Source organism: Pituophis catenifer, unplaced genomic scaffold (assembly GCF_029215685.1).
Source record: "Pituophis catenifer annectens isolate HBS135680 unplaced genomic scaffold, rPitCat1.0.hap2 SCAF_7, whole genome shotgun sequence".
Classification (NCBI taxonomy): domain Eukaryota; kingdom Metazoa; phylum Chordata; class Lepidosauria; order Squamata; family Colubridae; genus Pituophis; species Pituophis catenifer.
The window spans coordinates 69,676,651-69,704,048 of record NW_027256887.1 but is presented as its reverse complement, the minus strand read 5'-3'; the positions used below and the strand labels follow the sequence as shown (position 1 = coordinate 69,704,048).

General features: G+C 38.0%; 1 protein-coding gene across 1 annotated transcript in view; it reads left to right on the top strand.

Moving 5' to 3' along the window:
- Positions 1–27,398, top strand: part of TBXAS1 (thromboxane A synthase 1) — a 265,207-nt gene that overhangs the window by 73,253 nt on the left and 164,556 nt on the right. The window contains exon 3 of the mRNA XM_070948077.1: positions 826–878. Coding sequence (XP_070804178.1) covers positions 826–878 — 53 coding nt within the window. The remainder of the gene's footprint in view (positions 1–825; positions 879–27,398) is intronic.

The window sequence follows — 27,398 nt, the reverse complement described above, 5'->3', positions numbered from 1 at the left end:
ATGATTTTAATTATTGTTTCTGTGGCACCAGGGATCAGTGGTTTTAATTTGAGGAGTTTGATGTTTAATTAAATCAAAATTTTGGCCGGCTACTAAGAGACTGTTTCTAGAAAATAAGAATATTAAAAAATCTTTTTTTTTTTTTGGTTAAGTACCATCTTGTTAAATACAAGATTATATTTAACAGGAGTCTTAACAAGACTTATCTGATATAATAAATAAAGATATGTCATATCACACTTAGGAACCTATCATAATAGACAATCAATTGCCAATAAATATATGACTCTGAAATAAATCATATCTCTGTACAATATAATGAGTCTCAGCTTTAAAGAACATCCAAGGATTATTCTACAACAGAAAACATTATATGTATGTTCTTTGAATAAGGATCTGAAAAAGAAAAAAAAACTTAATAGCCTTTAATAAAGCATTTAATCCTGCTCATTCAAAATGGATAGTTTTGCATAAGGGCTTCAGAAGGTTGAAGTGTCTTTAGTGAAAAACACTTCCTATATGCTTATAGGAAGTTATACAGGATATTTATCAAATCAACTAATCACTAGTGAGAAACTAACTACTTTATTTCTTTAGTTCTTTATTTATGAGGGACAGAAAACAAAAAGAAAATATATCCCACTTCTTACTGGAAAAGCAAAAAAAATAATGTAGGCAAAAATGTGGACAGAGTTGCCTGAAGGTACCTTAAATATTGCTTAGAGCAGCAGTAGGTCATCTAAAAGGTTCTTGAAATCTGATGGACACTTAAGTGCTGGTAATCCAAAGAAACAGCTATAATTTCTGTCATTCTCTTTCATCCAGGGCTTTTGGGAGAGTCACAACAAGCTGATCAGCAATTATGGACCTTCTTGTGGGTAAGTTGTTCTTTTTGTTTTCCTGTTTACTTTTTGATTTAGGGCATGAAACTTCTCGTGAATTTTGACATGTGCTCAGTCATCACCCATCCCTGATCTGATATTTTTTAATTATACTGAATTAGAATTTCCATTATTTGCCCTCAAGTTGTAATAAATTGGATCCAGTTATTTATTTATGTGTTTTCTTCAATTTATATGGCCATCCATCTTGCATTTGTGACTCTGGACAGCAAGCAAAGTTTAAAAACATCAATATAATTATAAAAATGGCAGCGTACCACAGAGAAAATGTTTTAAAATGGCCAAGAATAAATATCCATATTAATAACAATAGCACATAGGCTTATCTGACCTCTTAACCCATCAGGCCTGGGTGATCAGCCAGGTCTTAAGTGCCCTCCAAAAGACCAGCAGCCAACCTAAATTGTGGGGGAATGATATTTCAAAAGGCAGGTGCAGCAAAATAAAAGATACGCTTTCTGGGTTCCATCAGTTATCATTCCTCAATTAGATGGAACTCAGAACTTGCCCCTTCTTCCAGTTCATCTGGAAGATTGCTTTCTGGCAACATAAATTTGCTAATTAATGTTTGCAGCAAGGTGATAAGAAAGTTTTGAATCTATTGTAAGCAGTTACAAAACCAAGGGAATCAACACAACAAGATGTAGTATGAGAGGGATAATATTCTTAACTATAGAGATATGCAAACTCACCAATTGAGAAACATGCCTTTGGACCCAAAAACACATATCTGGGACTCTTTGAAACATATCCAGGTCAGATGATTTACTTTTGGTGACCATTGAACTGCTTGGTGTTGGGTAAGCAGAAGGTATTGAAGTTCTCCAAAATATTATGAGTCTTCCACATGCCTCATTCCATAATATTGTTTGCTTTCAGACAAAGGAGGTAGAGCTTGATGGTGTGGGGCTAAGAAAGTAAGAAAAAGAAGTTTCTTTAATAATACTATAACAGTGTTCTTAACTGTACTTTTATTGTAATCTCTAAATTACACACAGATAAATTAGAACCAAAACATAGGCATAACACACATTCTCTGAGCTTGTATTTGATTTGTTCAACCATTTTATTTAATTTTTTACTTTTCTGTCTGAAGAATTCTGGATAACCCCATTCTGCAGACTTCCTATTTGGGTGAACACAAACTTTGTCTTTTCAGTTTTGTGGAAGGTCATGTAGCAGATTCTTGTTAGCACTGTGAAATGTTTACTAAGCAGGCTTATCACAGTGGTTCATCCTGTTTGTGAGCCACTGTTTGAACAGCAGACTATAAAGTCATTGTAGAATTCCAGACCTCCTAACATGTCCTAATATACTTGCCTCCAGATCCCTCATTGAAAATTATGCCCATGTCATTGACCGTGGTATTTTTCTAAACCCTTTGCAATGGTTTACAGTGGTTCCATTCCTTCCTGAGTGGGTGGGCCAGTTGATAATTTAATTTATTCAGTTTAGATACTGCCCAATTTCAACTGGCTCTGGATAATATCAATAAAACCAACAATATAAAAACAGAATATAATAATTAGAATTAAAAACCTAAAGTGGATCTGACAACCAGAAACAAAAAAAGAACCCCAACCACTTAACCCAAGGCCAGGGAGAAGATCCATGCTTTTAAGATTTTCTACAATGCCAGGAGGGTGGAATCTTGGCTGATGCAAAACCAGAAAGTTGAGTGAGCACTGTTTTAAGAATTGTACATCCTCTCAACCAGGACTTGCTAAAATAAACTAGGTTGAGCTCAACCAGGACTTAGTAAAATAAACTAAGTCAGTTTCTACACCCTCAGAATGTCCCTTCAAGACTTCTCATATTCAATACCTTACTTAAGCAAATATCATGCTTTATTCTCTTGCTCAAAGATTTCTGTTTTTTACTGTCATGTGAAAGAAAAGCTCTATCTGAAGATATATTGTGTTATAACTTTAATTGTTTCTGTGGGGCCTGGTCCATTCATCATCATTTAAAAGGAGATGATTAGTTCCCTCATGTCTTCTAAATTCTGTCAAATGATCCATCTGTTTTGCCCCCCAATGTTCAGGGGAGCATCCAGACACTTAACACTCCTTCTGAAAGCTTCCACAGTTAGAATAGATTTGTCAGATGGGACAAAATGCATACAGTAATTTCCAATGGAACACTTTTAGCTTCTCACAATTATTGGAATCTGTATATGACTTCTTTTAAACTAACACAGCTATGACATTTCAGCTTTATCTTCTCAATCTTTTTTTCATTTATAAGGACTGACCTCCCATTTTCCTGAGGATGTGCTTTTTAACGCTAAACAATGGCACTTGCATTTAAAGCCATTAAAAACAAAATACAAAATCTTCAAATGTCATATCTCTGCAATTTTAAATACCAAAATTTCCCAAGTGATACATGTTTAATCACTTTTAAGCCTTTTCTGATGACAAAAAAAGAGAATGTTAATTATTTTAAGTGCCATATTCTAGATGTTGAAATATTTTAATTACTGCTAAAATATTGATAAGGAAATTTTGTGTGTGTTATCTTTCTCTCATTACCATTTGTTATTATACTGTATTATGTTATTCAAGAGTTTATGTTAATGATACAAAACTTCTTAAGATTTTGATTTATTTCTGCCGTAGACACAGATTATTCGTTCTTTAGTATTTCACATTTACTTTTTTCAAGAACTTTGCACTTTATAAGTTTTGCTAAAATCTAGATTTTTCCCTCCTCCACCCTCCCTAAAAATAAATTGGTAGCACATCTGTTCATGTCATACCTGAGTGAAAAGATCTGCTGCTTTGAAGAAAGGCCAATGTTGGCAAAAGTACAAAAACATTTTCTAAAAAAATTCTAAAGGGAAGTGATACTTCCAAAATAATAATGAATGGAATGCTGAATTAAAATAATTTTCTAAAGTTTACAAATAGATAAAAAAATAATACAAATAATACAGGTAGCCTTTGTTTTATGACCACAACTGAACCAAAACAGCCTTAGTCAAATAGTATTTTTCTGTTGTCTTAATGGATCTTTGCTACTATATTAATTACAATGCTTAGTTCTCTCTGGTTCCCTTCAAAATAGTCTCTTCTCATATATTCATTTTCTATGCTCTGTCTGAAATACTTAATTAATATTGGCTGTTTAGTATAATGAAACTTCCAAATTTAAAAAATGATAAAAGTGGAGAATCATATATACTCATCTGTTTTAAGTATCATGTATCACTCTAGGCCGTCCAGAAATGTTCAATAATTTCCAAACATTCAATAGCTTCCAGAAGACCAAATTCAGTTTAAATTGTAGATTATTTCAAAATGTAGATGCTGCCACAAAATAGCAGTTCTGATTTAGCAGTAGGGAAATTATGATATAGTTGCTTTCCTTTTTAATCCATTTTCTTTTAATCAGTTAAAACAAGTGCATTTCTATATCTCTGTTCTGAAGTGTATACTTTAAACTATTTTGTTTCTAGTGAATATAGGTAGATGTATAGTATACAAAACATAAATTTCTTTGTTGTAGCTAAAGCAGCCATCATTTTGTGGCTTGACAATCACTTTGTGAATGGAAAAGCTCCCTCATGGCCACTACATCACTCAGAACATGCCTTCTGAAATTCAAATATGTTCTGACTATAACTGGCTAAAACATTTTCCTTCTTATGTGTGATAGGGGATTGTTCAGCGGTTCGAATCCCTAGTGCTGCGTAATGGGGTGAACTCCCATTACTTGCCCCAGCTTCTGCCAACCTAGCAGTTCGAAAGCACATAAAAAAATGCAAGTGGAAAAATAGGGACCACCTTTGGTGGGAAGGTAACAGCATTCTGTGTGCCTTTGGCATATAGTCATGCCGGCCAAATGACCACAGAGACGTCTTCGGACAGTGCTGACTCTTTGCCTTTGAAACGGAGATGAGCACCGCCCCCTAGAATTGGGAATGACTAGCACATATGTGCGAGGGGAACCTTTACCTTTATATATTTATACTTTCATTAAAACAATTAACTTTTAAAAATGACCAAAATCAGAAAAAAGAATGTTAACCTACTGTAGTTGCTTTTAAAAGCTGATTTTAAACAGTTTAAACTAATTTTTTAAAGCTGATTCCTCCATTAGAGATTGCATGCCTCTTTATTATTAGAAAGGGTGCCAACATTTGAGCACATGTAGTATTCCATTACTATGGAGCAAATTGACATAGAAAAGTGTGGAGGTGAATAATATGGAGAGTGCCAGAAGCATTTTATTTGCTAGAAACAAACAGCAGTTGTGACATTGTTCCAGGTTTCTGAGGTGAATTTTTGACAGATGCTTTCAGGAAATGCAGCACATACTGGGGAACAAATTGGTTGTTGTGACATTAGACCCCACTCTAGAGTGTCTGTTAATGGATATGGGAACTTCAGACAAGTAAAAATAACAACAAACTAAGTACTGAAAATAGAAGAATAACCAAATTCATCCCCTCAGCTGGATACAGATTAGTAACAAGTTTTTTCAACCAGTTTGCATACAGTTGCCAAGAAGTCGGCATGGACATGTCCATGAAGTCTTTAGAAGCTGAGTTTCATTCAAAGAAAATTTTGCTTCTGAGCTTCATTCAAAGAAAACTTCTGTTACGCAGCCATGAAGAGATGAATTTTTCTTTAATGAAATCCAGTGCAGCAGTTGCTTCAAACATAATTGTTTGTTAATGGATAGGCAGTTCAATAACTATAGCTAAGTGAGGTTGTTGAGGTTCTTCAACATGGTTAAAAACATATTGCATGTGCTATGCCTGCACTCAGCGCCAAAAAGGTTAGCTGTCACTGTACTATGCCCATCTAGGGCATCTCTGGGAAGGGCAGGAGAAGAGTTGATGTGCATCTCTGGAGTCTTTCCCCTTAGCTGCTAAAGTCTTACTTTGACTTCTTTCAATCCAGATTCCAATATGTCTCCCTGACTTTTCCCTAACTGACTGGGCAAATGAGATTAGGACCTCAGTGACGCCTAAAGACAAGAGTGCACAAATTTTGTTTGCTGTTTTGGAGAATGCTGTCCAAATATAAGTAGCATATAGATGAAGAAATGGGTGGAACAGACAAAAATTGGATGTAATTCCATTTAAATCGAATTTCCATTTAAATAACATTACATTAGATGACTAATCCCTGAATGTTTAGTCATTTTCCTCTTTTGCCACTGCTGAATATACCATCTGATGGCAACTATTAGAATGGTTCTAGAGGCCACATCCATGGTATTTATGAGCCGTATACATTATATATTGCATTTCTTTATTTCCCTTCTTGTATCACTACAGCTGGTGGCAGTGGAGAGGAAAATTCATTTCATGTCCACCATGGGTAAATAAAAGACATTGTCAAAATATGGAAAACTCTCTGTGGGAGTTTCAGAATCCTTTAAAACTCTAACTCTTGGGTAGCAGAAGACTGAAGTACAAGGAAAATGCATTTTTTTTTTTATTCTTGGCACACAAATTATTGATGGGTGTGGTGGGATACACACTATCTTGTGTACACTCAGTATTACTATGCCTGAAAAATGTCTCAAGCATCATCTCCTGTCACTCAAGAAACCTTGCTAGTGGTTGTTTTTGCAATTCTCGTGGTCCTTATGAATGCTGGTAATGAATGCTATGTGAAAGCATTATATGTATAACTGACTTCAAGGGTTTGACATGACAGTGTTGGAGAAGAGGCTGCATTTTATGCATTCCAGATTGAAAACTGCTTTCAAATGAATATGAAGAGCTTGATTCACCCCCTCCTTCATTTTGATGAACACAGAGCTTTGAAAGTTGAACCTTTATTACCTTTATTATTTTTGTTTCCTAAGGTCACTTGAATCATTTGACCGATAGGATCACAACTTGTTTTCTTTCAGTGTGAACTGGTCTCCTTGACAACAGGATGTCAAATCAACTTTTCAGCTTTAATCAAATCAGAACAATATGCTGTAGTCTGTCTATTCTGAAAGCCTTCAGGTTCTGGGAAATTATTCCAGTTCAGTTTTTTAGGGCACATTTTTTTCTTCCCCTTCTTTAGATAACCTTTAGTTCTGGGTGTGTGTTTGAAAAAACAAGCCTGTTTTTATATATGGAATATCGTGAAACCTAAAAAAATGTGAGTTCACATAACTGCATCAAAACATTTGGTATGGGTTCAGTGGTGGAAGGTATATTTTGCATAGATTAATTACTAGATATAATCCATGGTATTTGTAGTTTAAAAGGGAGTAGGTGATAGAAACACTAAAATCTGAATTGTCGCCAAAGAAAACAATATTAAGTTCAAGCAATACAGAATAACAGAGGTAGAAGGGACTTTGGAGACTTTCTTGTCCAACCGCCTGCTCAAGCAAAGACTCTAGAGTCTGTACCATTTAAGAGCCATGGTGGCGCAGTGGTTAGAATGCAGTACTGCAGGCTAATTCTGCTGTCTGCCGACTGCCATCAGTTCGGCAGTTCGATTCTCACTGGCTCAAGGTTGACTCAGCCTTCCACCTGTTTGAGGTCAGTAAAATGAGGTCCCAGATTGTTGGGGGCAATATGTTGATTCTAAACTGCTTAGAGAGGGGCTGTAAAGCATTGTGAAGCGGTATGTAAGTCTAAGGGCTATTGCTATTTTAGACAAATGGCTGTCCAGTCTCTTCTTAAAAGACTCCAGTGTTGGAGCACCCACAACTTCTGAAGGCAAGCTGTTCCATTGGTTGATTGTTCTTACTGTCAGGAAATTTCTCCTTAGTTCTAAGTTGCTTCTCTCCTTTTTCATTTTTCATTGATTGCTTCTTGTCTTGGAAAATAGGTTGACCCCTTCTTCTTTGTGGCAGCCCCTCAAATATTGGAACACTGCTATCGTGTCAAATGGCATACTAGAACAAATAATCCACTTGAATATACTGTATTTCCCATCATTCATGCTTAAAATATCCTCATATCAGCAAAGACAATGTTTGTGCTATTTTTTCCTGGAATGGCCCAAAAAATAAAATAAAATAAAAATGACACTGCCCCAAACCCAGAAAAGTCAAAGGAAGAAACATATCTTGAGTAAACAAATACACTGGAATTATATTTTCCCAAAGAGCCAGTTTAGTGTAGTGATTAAAACATTGGGCTAGAAACCAGAAGACCATGAGTTCTAGTCCTGCTTTAGGCACAAAGCCAGCAGGGTGACCTTGTCCAGTCACACTCTTACAATCCTAAGAAGGAGGCAAGAGCAAACTATCTCTGAAGAAAGTTATTAGGAAAACTACAACAGCTTGTCTAGAAAGTTGCCAGGAGTCAACACTGAATCAAAAGGCACAAAATCTGTCATCAATCAATCAATCAGTCACAATGGGATTGGGTTCTCCTACTATAAAGTATTCAGCCAAATCTTCCCCTGCATAATCTGCCTGTTCGTTTAATGATGAATGACATCACTATTGATAATGAGTTGCATGTTCATTTAGTGGCATGGATGACAGATCATAGTGTGTTGTAAGGCACACTTATTCCTATGTGAATGTGTGTGCCTCATTGTAGAAGTTATTCTTCCCTCTTTTGTTATTAGCAGTTGCTAATATTTTTGTTTATACTTATGTGCATACTAACCCATCTAGCTATTTCCTTTTGGAGTAAACAGTGTTATTCATAACTCAGGGGGAAAAAGTAAAACAGCAGACCCACAAAATTAAAGAGCTGAGATAAGAAAATGAAAAAGAGAAGTAGTTAAATCTTGTTTATACCAACAGAAGCCACCGTACCTTTCCATACCAATCTATCCTTAGAAGTCATTCTTACTTCCACAGTATCCACTTATTACTTAACAGAATAGGAGAAAAGCTTACAGTTCTGATCTGCCAGCTGGTTTTGTTGTTGTTGTTAGTTGCAAAGTCATGTCCGACCCATCGCAACCCCATGGACAACGTTCCTCCAGGCCTTCCTGTCCTTTACCATCTTCTGGAGTCCATTTAAGCTCATGCCTACTCCTTCAGTGACTTCATCCAGCCACCTCATTCTCTGTCGTCCCATACTTCTTTTACCCTCAATCTTTCCCAGCATTAGGCTCTTTTCCAGGGAGTCCTTCCTTCTCATTAGGTGGCCAAAGTATTGGAGCTTCATCTTCAGGATCTGGCCTTCTAAAGAGCAGTCAGGGTTGATCTCCTCTAGGACTGACCGGTTTGATTGTCTTGCAGTGCCAGCTGGCTACTCGCTAATATCTCACAGAGACCATAAGTCAGGCCTGTCAAACTGGCGGCCCATTAGCCGGATGCATCACATACAAGCCACGCCTACCCCGGCTCCACGAAGGGTGGAAAATGTCACGATATATCACATGATGGCAACATGACCCCGCAAGTTTGATACCCATGCCATAAAGAGTTTCATTTCCTGAAGAGCCCCATTTTGATTTTATATACCAGATAAATGAACAAATATGAACAAAGGTTCCTGTTTTTCAGAGGTCTGTGTTCCTATTTATTTATTTATTTGGAAGCCTACATAACATCTATATATATTCTTATTCCATTCAGATTTAACTTAAGGGTCACAAGTCTGACCCTTAAATCAGAGGTAGGTTTCAGCAGGTTCTGACCAGTTCTAGAGAACCGGTAGTGGAAATTTTGAGTAGTTCAGAGAACCGGTAGTAAAAGTTCTGACTGGCCGCACCCCCATCTAGTCTCTGCCTCCCGAGTCCCAGTTGATCAGGAGGAAATGGGGGCTGGAGTGGGGTGGGAATGGAGATTTTACAGTATTCTTCCCCTGCCATGCCCACCAAGCCATGCCACGCCCACCAAGCCACACTCGCAGTCCTCCAGGCTTAAAGTTGGCAAGGTTGGAGACCCCTGGGTTAGACTCAGTGGTGGGTTGCCCCCGGTTCGGACCGGTTCGCAAGAACGGGTAGTAAAACCAGCAGAAGGCTCCGCCCATCACCCCGGACGTCATCATAGGTGATCTGCGCATGTGCAGAAGCTTCTGCGCATGCACAGAAGATCGGCGTGCATGTGAGCAAAGTGAGAGCGCGTGCGCGATCCCGTTGCGAACTGGTAGTAAAGGTAAGTAGAAGCCACCCCTGGTTAGACTACTGAAAACTTTGCCACTTCACAAAAGGTTAGCCAGATAAAAGCTGACTTTTTTCAAATGCAGACAAAATGAGCCTCAGTTGAGCTGAGTTAAAATGTCACAACCAGACACAGGTAATAAAATGGATGAATAACAATGGCAAATGGGTTCGAAAAACATTTAAAAACACTCTGTTTGCATGGGGTTGCCAAGATAAAGTACTGTCCACAGCTTTTTCCTCTTAAGCAGGAGCGATGACCTCTTATCTTATTAGGATCACGTTCCAATTCAGAGCTGAGAAGCCCAATCCTATTAACTGCTTTCATTATGCATTAATGAAATGGAATACCGATTCAGCTAATCAGCAGCAGCAAGAGATGACATATGCTCACCGATGTAGTGCTGGTGAAGCCTGTTACAATAGCAACAATAGAAGCCAAAACAATCTTGGAATACTAGGATGTCCACCCCACCAAACAGGATGCTGTCTGCTAATGTCTCATTTTTTTAAAGGTAATCCAGGCTTAACAACCTGGTAGCCTTCAGATATGTCAGATCTATATAATCCCCCAGAATTCCCAGAAACCATATTTTGGTACCAATCAAGTATGTATGTATGTATGTATGTATGTATGTATGTATGTATGTATGCATGTATGTATGTACAGTATGTATGTATGTATTTTATTTTTTTATTTACATTTCACTCTTCTCAACCGCCCATCTCCCTCTGGGTGGTGTACAATTTAATAAAATTAAGTTTCAAAAATGGACTAATTTAAGATTAACTTCTTTAAAATTATAAAACAACATTATAAAATTTCAAAAGATAAAGAGTTCCAAGATTGGGAGGTTAGCAGTTATTAATACAGGTGTGTGTGGGGGAGTTCTCATCGGGCCAATCAGCCCTATGGTTGGCGGGCGGGGGCTGTGATGCCCCCCACAAGACTACACATTATGCATTATACACTTAACTTGCAAGTCATAGAATGAGTGTTTTATTAAGTTACTCTCTTTCTTCAAATACATCCCTGCCTTGATTAAACAATTTTAATAATTTGCCCATTTCCATTAATTGCATTCTCCCCATATCTGCACAATACCCCAAATATTTGTTTTCATTTTCAGATTCTTCTTTGTATGAGCCCTTGGTTTCATTATAAGATTAATGTAAGTGGTTTTCCATCATTAAATTGGACTTTATTCATGTAAACTAATATGTCTGTTCATAAAATGGTTCCTACATGATGTTAATACATGATGTGATTTGTTTGGTTCTGATTTAGTGTTAAATTGCTGCACTTTTGAAAACATAGTTTATTATGATGAATGAGCTAAGCATTAGTTACTGTCTCAGTTTTAATTGCAGATACATCTTGGATAATTTACATGCAAAAGATGTGCTTTTGTGGTATAGCCACTCTTCAAATGTGATAGACCCTATATCTGCTCATATATCTAGTATACAGAACAGAGAAAATGTTATTTCATTTGTTTTAGATACAGATAGAGATTAACAGAGTAGGAAGGGACTTTGTAAATCATCTAGTCCAACCCCTGGCCGAAGCAGACCCTACACCATTTCTGACAGATGGCAGTCTCTTCTTGAAAGCTCCCAGTGATGAAGCTCCCACAACTTCTGAAGGCAAGCTGTTCCATTGGTTGCTTGCTCTCACTGTCAGAAAATTTCTCCTTATTTCCAGGTTGAATCTCTCCTTGTTCAGTTTCCATCCATTGTTCCTTGTCTGGCCTTCAGGTGCTTTAGAAAACAGCTTGATCCCCTCCTCTCTATGGCAGCATCTCAAATATTGGAACACTGCTAACATGTCTCCTCCTTGTTTCATTAGACTAACCATGCCCAGTTCCTGCAACTGTTCATCGTATGTTTAGCCTCCAGTCCCCTAATCATCTTGGTTGCTCTTCTCTGCACTCTTTCTAGAGTCTCAACATCTTTTTTGATAGTCTGGTGACCAAAACTGGATGCAGTATTCTAGGTGTGGTCTTACTAGGGCTTTATAGAGTGGTATTACTACCTCACTTGATCTTGATTTATTTAATGTAATTTCTGTATCAAAAATCTCAAACTGACTTATAGAAGAGAAACATTGAGAATTAAACTGAATGTCAAAACAGAGTTATGGAAAAGTAGCAGGGAAAAAAAAATCTATGCTGACTGTATATAATATCAAATCCTTGCTGCTGTCACATGTTTTCAAAGTTCACAGAATTCCACTGATACTGGAAGAAATGGAACAAAAGGTTGCGTGTGTGGTCCATTTTAATATCTTTGTTTGATGCAAACAACATTTCAGGGGCTTGAATTCCCTTGTTGTCTTCCTTTACTTGAGCATATCTTCTCAACTGCTTTTCTGGTCAGTCCCACTTTTAACTTTTACAACTCATTTTTAAATGGCACTGAATTTTTTTTGTTTGTTTTGTCTTTAATAAAAATTTCACACAAGTGTATCAAGGATGCTTTAACACATATTCTTCACATATTTAAAAAACACTTCACCTATAAAGTGTTGAAAGTTGATTGCAATTCTACATGTAGCTTACAACACAATAGTAATTACTGAGTGGCATTAAAAAGCTTTCCGTCTAGAAGTACCCTTGAATTAGCAGCTGCAGCAGAACAAGCTGTTATTTACTGACCCTTAAGTAAGCGGTTTATTGCAGGCCTTCATGGATTGACTATTTTTGGAAAAACTGTACAAACAGCATTCACTGAAAGCTTGATTTATCAGTGCTGTGTACTTAACAACTCAAACTTTTCTTCCGTTTTCAATATTTTAAAAACGTACACGTGATAAAAAAAATGTTTTGGAATCATATGGGAACATACTAACATAGGCTCACTTTTTAAGGCAGAGTATTCAACATTTCACTGTGGAATTTTTTAGAAAAAAATAATAAAGTGGAACATATACTGGTGCATTTAGAGGGTGACATTTAAAACAGCAAGTTGAAAGAATAGTTGTCTTGTGTGCAGTATCATATAAAAAATGTTGTCGCAGCCTTGCCTGTTTTCATTACCAGGAAGGAAAGGAAAGGAAGGGAATAGGGGAGATAGATGGGTGGGATTATTTTTCTTATACATTATTCAGTCATCACTTTTTCTACGGGCTTTGTATGCAATCCAAATACAACATATGCATACAATCAAATGAAAATAGCTAAATGCATTTGTATGTCTGTATATATTTATAGATAAGTGGGGAGGAATTCTAAAAGTTCATAACACATATGAACATTCCATTTAAAGTCAGTGGGACACTTCCTTACGTCCGCTGCAAAATCTTTTCAATTGTTGTTTCTTTCTGTAAATTTCCAATTTTCATGAGCAAGATAGCGATACAATAAGGGGCGACTATATGTATGTCAATCTGAAATAGCATGCCATGTATTCCTGCCCCTTCTTCCACTTTGCAACTCTAATTATTTAATTTGGGTGAAATTTGAAACTCTGTTCACTTGACAGTTGTTGATAATATGCAATAAGGCTTGAAAACTATGCTAAAACTTCTTTTTTAAAAATTAATAATCTGCAGTCAAAGTATAGCCTATGCGGAAGCAAGCTTTCTGGGTGGTATGCTGGGTGGTGCAATTAAGAGAGAAAACCCTTAAGCGAACTATCAGTAAAAATAGCCACATGCAGCTCTTTAAATTATTTTGATGTCTCTGAATGGACTTTTTCTCTATTGGGATTGTTGTCAGCACCCTGAACAGATAACAGCCCAAGCATCATTGTGGATTTACTACAAATATATTCTTTTTTTTTTTAAAATTTGATTTATATGCCGCCCTTCTCCGGAGACTCAGGGTGGCTTACAATGCGCTAAGCAATAGCCTTCATCCTTTTTTGTATATTTATACAAAGTCAGCTTATTGCCCCCACAACTGGGTCCTCAATTTACCTACCTTAGAAAGGATGGAAGGCTGAGTCAACCTTGAGCCTGGCGAGATTCAAACCTGCAGTAATTGCAGGCAGCTGGTCTTAATAACAGGGTGCTTTAGACCACTGTACTACCAAGGCTCTTTAATTTACTAATGAAAGGAAATCCTTCTTTAAAAAAATAATATATTTTTTACCTGGTGGAAAATAGGTATGAAGTTTCTTGGCCCTGAATTATCATGCATTAGAAAACATAGCCCAATTAATAAGAAAAATAATTCCACAAAAGCTTAATATCAGAAATACTGGAAAGTTTTTGTGGAATTGTCTAGATCAAAGGATATGAATAAAACCTGCTCAAAAAGAACATGGGGGAAATAATTGTTGGGTTAGGTCAATAATTGAGCAATGTTAGGAATGGGAATCCAGAAACTTGGGACAAGCCAAAAGAACAAGTCAGAACTGAAAGGTCTAAAATGCAAGATCAAGGCATAATTATGGTTACATTGACATATTCAGACAAAAGTTTTCATATCAAACTAAACCAGAATGGAATATAGTTGATTCATACAATGAACTTAAGACAAAACCAAATATTGTGGTTTGCATATTATTAAACTATGATTTAGAATACTATGTGAATCAAATCTACGGTATACAGCTAAAAAAATTGGAGCCAGAAGTATTTACTGGCCAAGCTAGATACATGAATGGACCATAGGGCAATTCTTCTCTGAGAAAGCTGCCATTTGTAGTTTATGGACTAACGACCGGATTCAGCCACCTACCTTCTTACTGAAGAATCAGAATTAGTCCATAAGCACCTATTATTTCTGAATAACTGACTGTTTCTACATTCTAAATTAGATCCAACAAAACAACGTGCATGAGTCTGTTCTCAGATGTTCAACTTTATAAGAACAAGGATCTACACCCTGAAGGTTTATTTTCAGCTCTTGGCATCTCCAGGTAGGGCTGGTGACAAGTCCTGCCTGAACCCCAAGAAGACTGTTGTTGTCCATATTGACAATTCTGGATAAGAAAGATTATGGGTTCTAATTCAGCAGAATATAGTTTCCTACTCTGTTTTTGTTTTTATTTTATTTTATTTTATTTTATTTTATTTTATTTTATTTTATTTTATTTTATTTTATTTTATTTTATTTTATTTTATTTTATTTTATTTTATTTTATTTTATTTTGTTCGTTAAGAACGTATTAGGTAATAAGTATAAACATGGATTGGATACATAAAATAGATACAAATAGAGCAGTGGTGAAATGTAAAATTTGTTACTACCGGTTCTGTGGGCGTGGCTTGGTGGGGGGGGGAATGTGACTGGGTGGTCGTGGTGAACTTTTTTTTTTACTTTTAAAACCATTTTAAAAGCCTAATTTAAAATGCTTTTAAAAGCCTCTAACGATCCCAGCTGAGCCGCACGATCATCAGAGGCTTGTTTTTTTTACTTTTAAAAGCATTTTTTCAGCTGTAAGAGGTTGTAGAAAAAATGCTTTTAAAAATTAAAAAAAGCCTCTGATGATTGTGCGGCTCAGCTGGGCATGGCAGGGGGGGGGGCAGGGATTTTTGCTACTGGTTCTCTGAACCACCCACCACCATCGCTACCGGATAGGGCAATCAGGTCCGAACCGGGTTTTGGGATGAAACCACAGATAGTGCATTCCAGGTATTGGCCACTCTGTTGCTGAAGTCATATTTTCTGCAATCGAGTATGGAGCCGTTCACTTTAAGTTTGTATCTATTATGTCCTCGTGTATTGTTGTGGTTGAAATTGAAGTAGTCATTGACAGGTAGGACATTTCCTCCCCATCCTACTTTGAAACCATGTAAAATCTGCCAGAGGAAAAAATAGTTTAATTAATAGCAACATATTAATTCAAAGTGAGAGAAAGTCTGTCCTTCACATCTCACACCCCATAAACACTTTTCCCCATCCCCCTTTGATGTAAACACTACATATATCTGATAAAGTACATTTCTTATAAATAATAAAATGGGCTAAATTCATAATATGTATGCCAAGGACATACCTTTCTTCACCCAGCTAATTGCCAACCTGTGTTGCTTAATGCGCCTATAATTACGATGCATGTAAAAATAGAAATGTACTTTCCTCCCTGTTTATTATCTGTAAGCAGCTTCTTTGCTGAGTCTTTTATTCTTTCCAGCCTCTCTGCCTCCTGAAATCTTAAGGGTCATGTCCATTCTTATAGCAATTTTAGAAATTTGCCATAGAATGCAATTACCTAATATAAAATATGAATACAACTATGCTTTCATTTAAAAGTAGATGCACACAGACACCAAAGGTTCAAAATTGTTGGCTTTGTCAAAACAACTTCCAAGCTTTTCATGGGGCCTGTTAAATCACATAACGTGTGTGTGTGTGCATATAATTTTTATAAGGAATCAGTATACTGCATTGGAGCACTATACTCTGGTAAATTAATTTTCTGACCTCTGAAATAATTAGGCAAGTAGTAATGGCTGAATAGCTATTTTTAAAGGAGTCAATGTGTGCTTTATTTGCTGGGAGTTTCACTACCTACTGTGAATGTGGCTATCTAAAAATAAGGGGCACGACAACCTCGCTCCCTCTGCTTTCTTCAGAAATGAATGGACACTTTAGAAAAAAGCATTTCACCTCAGCATGGTTGTTCCCCACCTCCCCTCTCTTTTTAAGAGGACAATTTTCCCCTTTTTCTCCCAGCCAGATAAAAGATAATATCGCTTTCCTTTGCATTTGGTTTTTCAGGTGCTGTCTGTGTGGCTCTGCCAGACATTGGTCTAAAGAATAAAGCAAAGCCTTGTTTTACATCCTGCTCTTTCTCCCTTTTTATTATGATGCATGCAACATGTTTGAAATGCATAGAACTGATAACAGAAAGGCAGATCAAAGCTGTCTGCAAGTTGATGGCCTTGCTATAAACAGAGAGAACGGAGCACAGGTGTTTTCCCACATACAAGCCTCTTCTTTATGGAGTGCCTGTCCGTGAAGCGAGGCAGAACCTAAGTGGTGGCAAATGCACATTGTATAAAGATTTAATGCCTAATGTAGCATTAATGAATAATAGGGGGAAAAAAAATTAAGGCGACTTTGGATCGAATATAGATAAGTCTACAAGAGTGATTAAAATGAAAAACAACAGTGACTATTTAGATATTGGTCCACGATTCTTATTGTACAAGTAGCATTCTGTAAAAGCAGACAAAATATTACAAAACACCCCAAGGAATATTGGTGCCTTGCAATTGACAAACTGAGTTCTGGAGTCCCCTGCTTAGATCTTATCACCAACTTACAAGGTGCCTTTAATAAGCTCACGTTCTTCTTCTGAACCCCATCATTTGCAATATATTGAGAGTACTGTTGAGTTACCTTATACCAGTGATGGCTAATCTTTTCCAGACCGAGGGCCCAAAGCGCACTCATGCACGTGCAAATGCGCTGTGTGCGCCCGAACCCCCCAAATGCAATGTGCGCACAGCCCCAGCACATGTGCCCCACCTCTGCGCATGTGTCCCTCGTGTATGTGCACGCAGCTCTCCACATGTGCCCCACCCCCCGCACATTCACAGCAGACATCCAAAGACCAGCTGGCCGGCGGGAGGCATGTGCACATGTGCGATGGAGCTGAGCTGGGGCGACGGCTCGCATGTCCACAGAGAGGGCGCTGTGTGCCACCTCTGGCACACATGCCATAGGTTCGCCATCACGGCCTTATACAGTTGTTAAAAAGGATGAGCAAATAAGTATTGCTAAGAAAATGTTTATTAAATGCTCAGAACATTTGAAGACTTTATCCAAATGCTCATTTTGATCAAATCCGCTGGGCGATACTACCATTGGAGCAGTATAGATAATAGCAATTTGTAATCCAGAGTATAGCATGCAAATAACAATGGCATGGTTTCTGAAATGATGAATGATCTAATGTTGGATAAATTTTATTTAAATTGTATTTCCTTAATGTGATACCCTCTGGTTTTATATGAATAATCTTCTCATATAATTGAACTAATTGGAGCTGAACACCTACCATCCTCTTGTTGAAGATGGTAGGTGTTGACAAGAAAGCTTGATATAAGAATAATATGCATCTCTAAAGATTTGAACACTTGTTTTGCAAGTAAAAGTTTCCATGGATAAATTAACTGGAAACTGAGAACAGATTAGCAAGCTTATAATTACTGTCTATATGTCTGTCTGTGTTATCACAATAAGCATTGATAATGCTAGAGTCAGGCTACATCTGTTGTCAGTATGATAGTTTCACATTGCATTTTGATACAGATCATGGTTTTTGACTGCAGTTTGGAGTATTCCACTTCGAAAAAGATATCCTTGGGCTCCAAAATGTAAATATAAAGAGAACAGAAAGAGAATACAAATTGAAGAGTAACAAAGAATTGTGAATTTATTCAAGTTTTGATTATCATTCATTCAAAATATTTTCATTGTCAAAATAGATTTCAGATTTTTGAAACTAGATATCCACAGAGATTCAATAGGACAAACAACTACATCACTATCTATATTTCTGATCAGGGAATGTGGCCGACTGTTTCTGTGATGAAGAAAGATCAAAATAAAAACAGAAAATAAGAATATGGTATAAAAACATTGTTTTTCTAAAAGAAAGAGCTGAATTAGAAATTTCAGCAAAACAAAATATCCTCAATTGCTCAATAATCTGGCACAATATTTTGCTAGAAGCCTTCTTATATCTCAAACTTTATTGAAAATATTAACATGCACAAACAACTCTGTGAGAGGGACCTTGGAGTGTAGTGAACTATCACTTAAAGATGAGTCAAGCATGTGCAGCAGTAGTCAAAAAAGCTAATACAATCCTTGGTTGTATAAACAGAGGCATAATATCAAAATCACATGAAGTATTAGTACCGCTTTATAAATCCTTAGTAAGACCACGCCTGGAATACTGCATCCAGTTTTGGTCACCACATTACAAAAACGATGTTGAGACTTGGAAAAAGTGCATAAAAGAACAACTTAGATCATCAAGGCCTAGAGACAAATACACATGAAGGAATTGAATGTGCCAGTCTAGAGAAAAGAAGGACTAGAGCAGTTGTGAAATCCAATTTTTCTGTGGGTGTGGCTTGGTGGGTGTGGTGTGGCTTGGTGAGCATGGCTTGTGGGCATGGCAGGGGAAGGATACTGCAAAATTTCCATTCCCACCCCACTCCAGGGGAAAGGTACTGCAAAATCCCCATTCCCACCCCACTCTGGGGCCAGCCAGAGGTGGTATTTGCTGGTTCTCCAAACTACTCAAAATTTCTGCTACCGGTTCTCTGAACTGCTCAAAATTTCCGCTACCGGTTCTTCAGAACTTGTCAGATGAGTTAACCAGTGGAACAGCTTGCCTTCAGAAGTTGTGGGTGCTTCATCACTGGAGGTTTTTAAGGAGAGACTGGACAGCCACTTGTCTGAAATGGTATAGGCCAGGGTCTCCTGCTTGAGCAGAAGGTTGGACTAGAATACCTCAAAGGTCTCTTCCAGCTCTATTCTGATTGATTGACAACTCTTTCCCAATAATAACATGCTCACTAATAACATTCTCTCTAGATTTCATACATGCTAAAAGGGATATAATTCTTCCTATTGAGTCTTTCCCACTACATACTTCTAAAAAATGATTTTTGCTTTATTTATACTAATTCTATTTATTCTACCACTGACTGTCCACCACTAGTTTAAAAACCACAAGATTGCACTTTAATTCTAATTGTTCTGTAGTAGGTTATCAGTAGTTCAAAATATATCAATCTATTAAGCAGCCAAACTATGAAATGAGCAGATTAGATGTTGCCTGGGTACCCTGGTATTCATGTATTAGGAAAAAGATGCAAGGTTTCTGTTTCTTAAGATGTGATTTCAATAAACTCCCAAGGAGTATATCCCTGGTAAATGGCCATTTTAGCAGTACATGTTTTAAAAAAGAATAAGAAGGCATCCACAAAAGTAAAACAAAAACAAAAACGGATAATGATTTTTCTAGGAACATGAGAAAAATCTATAAAAAAAATAGATGTCTTTTTTGTCTATTATTTTCTATAAATAGACTTTTTGACATATCAGCCTGCTTATGCCCTCAGACCAGTTCCTTTTTTGCATCTCAGCTTTTATTTTGGCTGGGGGTGGGGAGGGCAATTCTACATTGTGGAACATTTATTTCTCCTTCCTTCCCCAGGCTATACTGGTATAGAAAAAGTCTTGTGATGCAGTAGGTTCTTGTTTAATTGGATGTGTAAGTCTTTAGCTGACAACTGTTTTATCTGTGTACTTCTCTTTCTTTTCACTGTTTGGTTTCTTTGTTTCCTTGAAGCTTTATTTTATTTCATGGTTTGTTTTTTCTCATAGCAGCTAAACCAGTCGAGGGTGAATATATAGTACAGATAAATGAATAAAGTGGTAGGACAGCGGAAGTGTGCATCTTTAACTCTTCAATAATAATAGATATATGCCTATGGGAATTGGTATTTGGGAGGTGTGTGAGTTTTTTGTTTTTGAAGTATGTGATCTGTGCAGCCCTTTAAAAATAAACATAAAACCGTAACATCTTCAAGGGTGACAACTTACAGTATGCCGATCTAGACCTCTTCTCCCTCACGGTTTCTTTCTTCCTCCTTTTTAACTTGCAAGAAAACATACACAGACATTAGTAACCCAGCAACCTAATTTGAGGGAACAAAATCTCTTTGGCTCCCTCTTGAGGTGATGTAACACAATTGTTTTTCATAAGCAAATGTCTGATAAATATGGGGAAAAATATGCCTGTCTCCTAGCCCATAATAATCTAGATTTCCTCCCAACACCAATCTAAAATTGAAATTGCCTGTAGAGCTATAAAAATGTGGCTATGTCTGAAGACAAGACAGTTCATAAGGCTGAATCGGAGTGATAGAAGTCTCAGCAAACAGATTGTATCTTTGTGGAAAAGTTTTTTCAGCCATTTCCTTTTCATTTAATAGAAAATAAATGGCTTTCCACACCTCACCCCCAAATGGTGAGATTTCCATGGTTGGCCTGCAGGATTCTTGCACTTATATGTCTCTGAGATGGCCAAGATGGCCAAGGAGTATCAGTGAGCATCCTATCTTAAATGATACGGTTGGCTACCCACCTTCCAGGTAAATCATCATTGTCGTCATTGTCACCAGAAGGGACCTTGGAAGTCTTCTAGTACAACCTCCTGCTCAAACAGGAGACCCTATATTTCAGTCTCTTCAGTCCAGTTCTGGGAACACCCACAACTTCTGAAGGCAATCCGTTCCACTGGTTGATTGTTCTCACTGTCAGGAAATTTCTCCTTAGTTCTAGGTTTCTTCTCTCTTTGTTTAGTTTCCATTCATTGCTTCTTGTCTTGCCTTCTTGGTGGTTTGGAAAATAAGTCAACCCCCTCCTTCTTTATGGCAGCCCCTCAAATTTTGGAACACTGCTACTGTGTCACCCCATGTCCTTCTTTTCACTAGACTAGACATACCCATACTTACTGTAAACCCATGAGAAAACTTTGTGATACAGGGAGCCAAGAAAGCTGTACCATGTTGGAGTGAGGAAAAAGCAACACCAGTATTTTCATTCACATAATGTAAGATGAAATATATCATCCCAACCCCCTGAAACACTCTGAGAATCAAAACAGAAGCTCCTTGTATAAGGAAAGACAGGTTTTGACTTAGACATGTAGTCCTATCAATTTTTGTTTAACGAATTATGTGCAGTAGTATCACTTGTCCATTTTTCTGATTCCTGCTAGGTTGCAGGCCATGGGTCTCAGGGCCATTTATGTATAACTAGAAATAAACACAACGTGTCCTTAAGATTAGAACTGGTGAATCTGGGTTTCAGTCTCTGCGAAGCTTAATCTGCACTTTGTAGGGAATGAATGGTATGTTTGCTGATTCTTTCTTCAGTTTTTATGTTGTGGAATCATCATCTCGATTGGAGTTAGCACAAATGATAAATCAAAATCCCTTCCCTTCTCTCCCCCCCCCACCCAGCAAGTTGTATTTTTTATACAATCACCTTCATATTGGAAAGAGTGTTTTCTAAGAAGCTTTCATTTCTGGCAATATCTCTTCATAGAGAATGTATGAGTTGAAAGGGACATTTTAAATCATTTTGTCCATTTCTTTTGCTTAGCACAAGGATCTATTATTCTAATGCAACAGCCTCTGTTGGAAAAACTCCAGCAGGAGGGGTGGGTGTCCATTCATGTTCTACCCTGCAATAGCTATTAATATCAGGAATTCCTCCTAATCTTCATCTTAAATCTCCTTTCCTTTATTTTGAACCCACAAGTTTTTGCCTGCTCTTTGTTTCAATAGAGAATAAATCTGTCCTTGCACATGACAAAGTCTTTTATAATCAGATTATGGCTCCACTTAGTTTAATTCTTTCCAAGCTAAACATGATCAATTGTACATACAGTTCTCTTCAGGGAGTCCCATATTGCATTGGGCTTTTTAGCTGCAGCATCAGCTACTTGCTCATGTTGAGCTAGTGGCTCACTGGTGTGTGAGATCTCACACACAATGCTTCCAAACCAAGCCTACCCAAAACTGTACCTAGGTGTTTTATTTGCCTACCCAAATTCATAATGATATACTTGTTATAGAATGTCATCCCTGATGGATCTGGCCAGTGCCTTGTCCTCTAAGGAGTTAGCCAGTCCTCCTAACGCAGGGGTGTCAAACTCAATTTCATTGAGGGCTGCATCAGGGCCGTGGTTGAGCTTGGGCCAGGCGGGCATGGCCAGCTTGACACCACTCCCCAAACTGCTGGTATGTTTCCTCTTCACATTGGGTAGACCGGCTCAAGCCATGGTGGTCCAATGTTTCCTCTTTGCATTGGGTAGACTGGCTGAAGCCACGCTGGTCTGATATTTTCTCTTCGCATTAGGTAGACCAGGCCGAAGTGACACAGGTAGATTGGGCTGAAATGACGCGAGCCAGTGCCATACATTTTCCAGGCCGGCCCTGCAGGCTGGATCCAACCACATCATGAGCCTAAATATGTAGGCCCTCCTCAATACTTTCTTCCAAGACAATGCTAAACCATTTATGAACAAACTTTGTGTGAAGCTTTTCCACCAGTTGCAAATCCAATAAACTGAAGTACTATGTAGTCCACCTTTATCCATCTTCTGCAAGGACACCAAGTGAGACTTAAGATATTACTGAGACCTACGTATCCATAACGTTCTTTGGTTTGCTTCCTGTTCAAGGTAGAGTCTTTCGTATTGTTTGAATATATACTGCTTGACTGTTCTAATACCTTCTCTAATACCTTCAATATTCTATCTTATTAAAAAATCTTATCTGTAGGTCCTTGCATTATTCTCCCTTCACAACAACAAACCAATCGCCTTCTAGACTCTTTCGTGTTGGATATACAAAATAAATCTTTTTTATTATATTTTATAGTCCTCATTGGCCTCATTTGACCTTTAACTTTCCTGATTCCATATCTATGGACTCAGGTTAACCATCTATGCGTCTTAGTTATCTGCCCATGCTTCTGTTTTTATATAATTCTTTTTTTTTATTGGTTTAAAAAGGAACTCACAATTCATTTGTACTGGCTTTTTAAACTTTTCCAATTCTTCCTTCTCCTTCCTTCCTTCTTCCTTCTCATGGAGATTTTTTTATACCTGTGTATTTAGAATCTAATTTTTCATGATTTCTGCTCCTTTTCAATTTATTTGAGGATGTTATCCCATAATTAACTGCCCACTTTCCTGAATCAATTTAAAACAGCTTTCCTGAAATCCAAAGCACCTGACTGACTTCTTCCATCTTTCCTTCCTTAAATATCTTCCATTCAAACATGATGTGACCACTTTCTGTAAAATTGCTTTGCACCTTCAGGCCATTGACCAATTCCTCTCTGTTAGTCAGAATTATGTCCTGAATAGTTGACTTCTGTATTTCTTCCCTTTTCTGGGAAAAAAAATGAAATTTCTGAAAGATTAAATTTATAACATATCAGAATTCTGCTCTATCTCCAACACCTAAATGAGTTTTCCAGCAAATGTCAGGGTAGCTGAAGTCTTCAATTACCATTCTAATCTTGAGAACTTTAAAAAGGCTTCACTTCCTCTGTCTAGTAGATGGCCTATAGTAAACTCCCACAATAGCAACACTTTGGTTTCTTACCGGTTTTAACCTTATCTATATACTTTCAATACGGCTTTTATTCAAGGACAAGAATTTCTTCACAGGCATATTGGATTCTTTTTCCCCCATACAAAGTCATTCTGACTCCCCTTTTCTATTTCTTTGGAACAAGTAGAAGATACTACAAGAAGGCACTTGTATTTTCCTCTTTTCAAGCTTAACTCCCATTCTGCAAGTCTTCTGTAATAGCTATCACAGGTCATATTTGCTTTTCTGTGTGAAGATTTCTAGTTCGTCCTGTTTTCTACCTTATACTGTGTATTAAAAAGCCAATTTAACTCGTCGTTTCCTTTGCACAGGGCTCCCAGTCTGATTTGCAGTTTTGCAAGTTTATTTCAGAGTAAAAAATACAAAAACCTAAAGGGTGGTCAGCTTTTTCCATCAATTTTAGAATAAAAAACTTCAGAATAAAAAATATGAAGAAAGGATTAGCTGCATGCTGCATGTTTAACCCATTGTGTAACTGGACACTAGGTACTTCTGTGCTAATCACGTCATGGATCCGCCCTCTCAGATCCGTCTCCAGATGCGAGTTTGGAGAATGAGGATGAGAGGAAAGAACGGAGCAGAGTTATGGCCTCAATTGGGGATTGGAGAGTGGTGAAATCCAGCAGGTTTTAACAGGTTCTGGAGAACCGGTAGCAGAAATTTTGAGTAGTTCAGAGAACTGGCAAATACCACCTCTGGCTGGCCCCAGAGTGGGGTGTGAATGGAGATTTTGCAATATCCTTCCCCTGCCACACCCACCAAGTCACGCCCACAGAACTGGTAGGGAAAATTTTTGGATTTCACCCCTGGGTGGAGTCCATACCTCCTTCTGATCCAAGGCCATGTAGAGCAGAATGGAGGCAGGCACAAAACTGTTCAGCTAGACTACTCGTGAGGAGGCACCTTCTTGAAGGGCTGCACCAGTGTTGCCTACTTAATCCTGCCCCAAGGACTTTTAGTGTTGCTGGAGCAATGTGCCCAGTTCCATGCCTTGTGTTCTCATGCCATGTATCCTAACCCGTTTGACTTGTGGACTGCTTCCCAGGACTTTGTGTACGCCCGTTGGACTCTGTTACCCAGAGACTCTTGCCATGCTGACTTCAGAATTCAAACCTGTGCAACAAGGGGTGGGTGGGTTGTTGAATAAACATTTGTAGAAATCTTGCTGTATGTGCGTGTGTGTGAGGGGAGCAGGGCAGCATACATCACTGGTTACTCTGGCCAACACCATGAAATTATTGATTGATGAAATGGGGAAAATGATGAAATGCGCTCCGTAGAAGAAAGCAATGTGGTACTTGATAACTAATATTACGTAATGAAGAAATGAAGACAAATAAAATGGTGTTTTACTTGAGGAGTGAAAGAGACAAATGCTCTCTTCCCACTGCCTAAACACAAAATTGGATATACTCATTAAAACTTATACACCATATCCTTTTGAGCAGTTTGCAAGTCCCTTTGAAATGATCTGAATAAGAATTTGAAAGGAAACCAAATTACTTTGAATTATAGGAAAAATATTTGTGGTATTTACCTACGATAAGGTTGTATTTAGTAATCTCTAAAAGCCAAAGCTATCTGTCCTCTATCTGAGTGCTCCGGTGCATCCTCCCAGTCGTTTCCGTGTCTCAACATCTTTTATTTACCAATTAAGGCTGGGGGAAATATACTGCAAATATGCTGGTGGGAAAAATCAGAGCAAAGTGTTTGAGGTAAGAGCTGCTGCTGGAGATGAAAGGAAATAGTAGGCTACTTTATACTTCACTTTTTCTTCAGACGTCTTTTCCTGATTGCAGATTGGCTCAGTAAAGGCATCTTCACATAAAAGACGTTTTGCTCAATTTCCCGTGCCTATTTTAAAATTCATTTGTGTTTTTTTTTTTGCAGGATTTCTGTTTGCAATTTTTTTCCAACCTCTTTCTCTAAAGTTACTGATGGCACAAGAAATTACTACAATTAGCCTCATTATAGATGGTCAGCTAGACCTGTTATCAAAACATCCACTTGCTTGTATAATTTGAAATAAATATAGCACATGTTATTCAGGTTTCTGTCAAGAACATTGTGTCTTTGAAATGGTCAACTTTATCCCTCTGATAAAGTGTGAGATTACAATTGGAAGGGGGAAGTTACATAGAAGCTATGTGTATTCTTGTAAGAATTTGGGTTATGTGCTATGTAGACTACTTGTTTATTCGGTAATGTTCGTAGTGTGATTGACATTAAAGTGAATTATGCTAAACCCTGTTGGTAGACCTTTATTTGTCAGGTCTAAAGAAGCAACACAATGGTTGGGATCTTAGACTAAGTCCTGTGTATAAAACTATGGTTGCTTGAATATATTACAGTTGACAGAGTTCTCACAGCAAAAAGAAACAAATCACATCTTGCTTTAGTGTGGCATGGGAACTTTACAATTGTGGCTGTAATGAGGACATAGCAGAAATGTTAATTAATATTTTATTTAGCTTTCCTGGAATAGGGAGAATAGGGACTCTGTTGTCTATCTCTCCCGCTCCATCTTGCTTCCAGAAATTTATAAACAACTCACATAAATCAAAAGAAAAATCAGGAGTGAAATTGCTTTTCTTAAGATTCTATACTACATTATAATAGTAGTGACCAGGAAACGTCTGATGAATACCGGTATTGAACAAATCCTTTTTAATTTTTATTAGCTTCTGATATTTGAAAGTGTATACTTGTGATTTCCTTCCATACTTAGTGTTGCTATTTCATGGAAGTCCATATACCATATTTTTCGCACTATAAGATGCACTCCCCCCCAAAAAAAGTGGGTGGAAATGTCTGTGTGTCTCATAGAGCAAATTTTGCAGTGGGGGGGAGGGAGGTTGGTCGCTGCCACCTGTCACCACTGCCACTGTTCACCGCCGCAGGGAAACGCTGGAGCCTTTGCTGTTGAGTAACTGATTGGCGGTTGGATTGGCCTCTCAGAATATCACCGATCAGCTGTTTTAGGTGGCGGGGATTGCCACCCATCGCCGCCACTACCATTGCCGATCGCTGCCAATCGCAACAGTCATTTGCTAGCCATTCGTCGCTGCCGATTGCCACCACCATTCGACCGACAGCGATGGGTGTGATCAGCAGCGGCGGCGGCAATCCCCGCCACCTAGAACAGATGATCAGCAGTATTCCAGGAGGCTGATCCAACCGCCAATCAACCGCTCGGCAGCAAAGGTTCCAACATTTCCCGGCAGTGGCAGCAGCTCAGCTCAGTTGATCAGTGGTGGGTGCAACAGAGCGGATCCCTGATGAGCCACATGCTGGGGCTGCAATAACGTGCTGAAGCTGACCAGGCTGTTTGCTGTTTGCTGCAAGGACGCT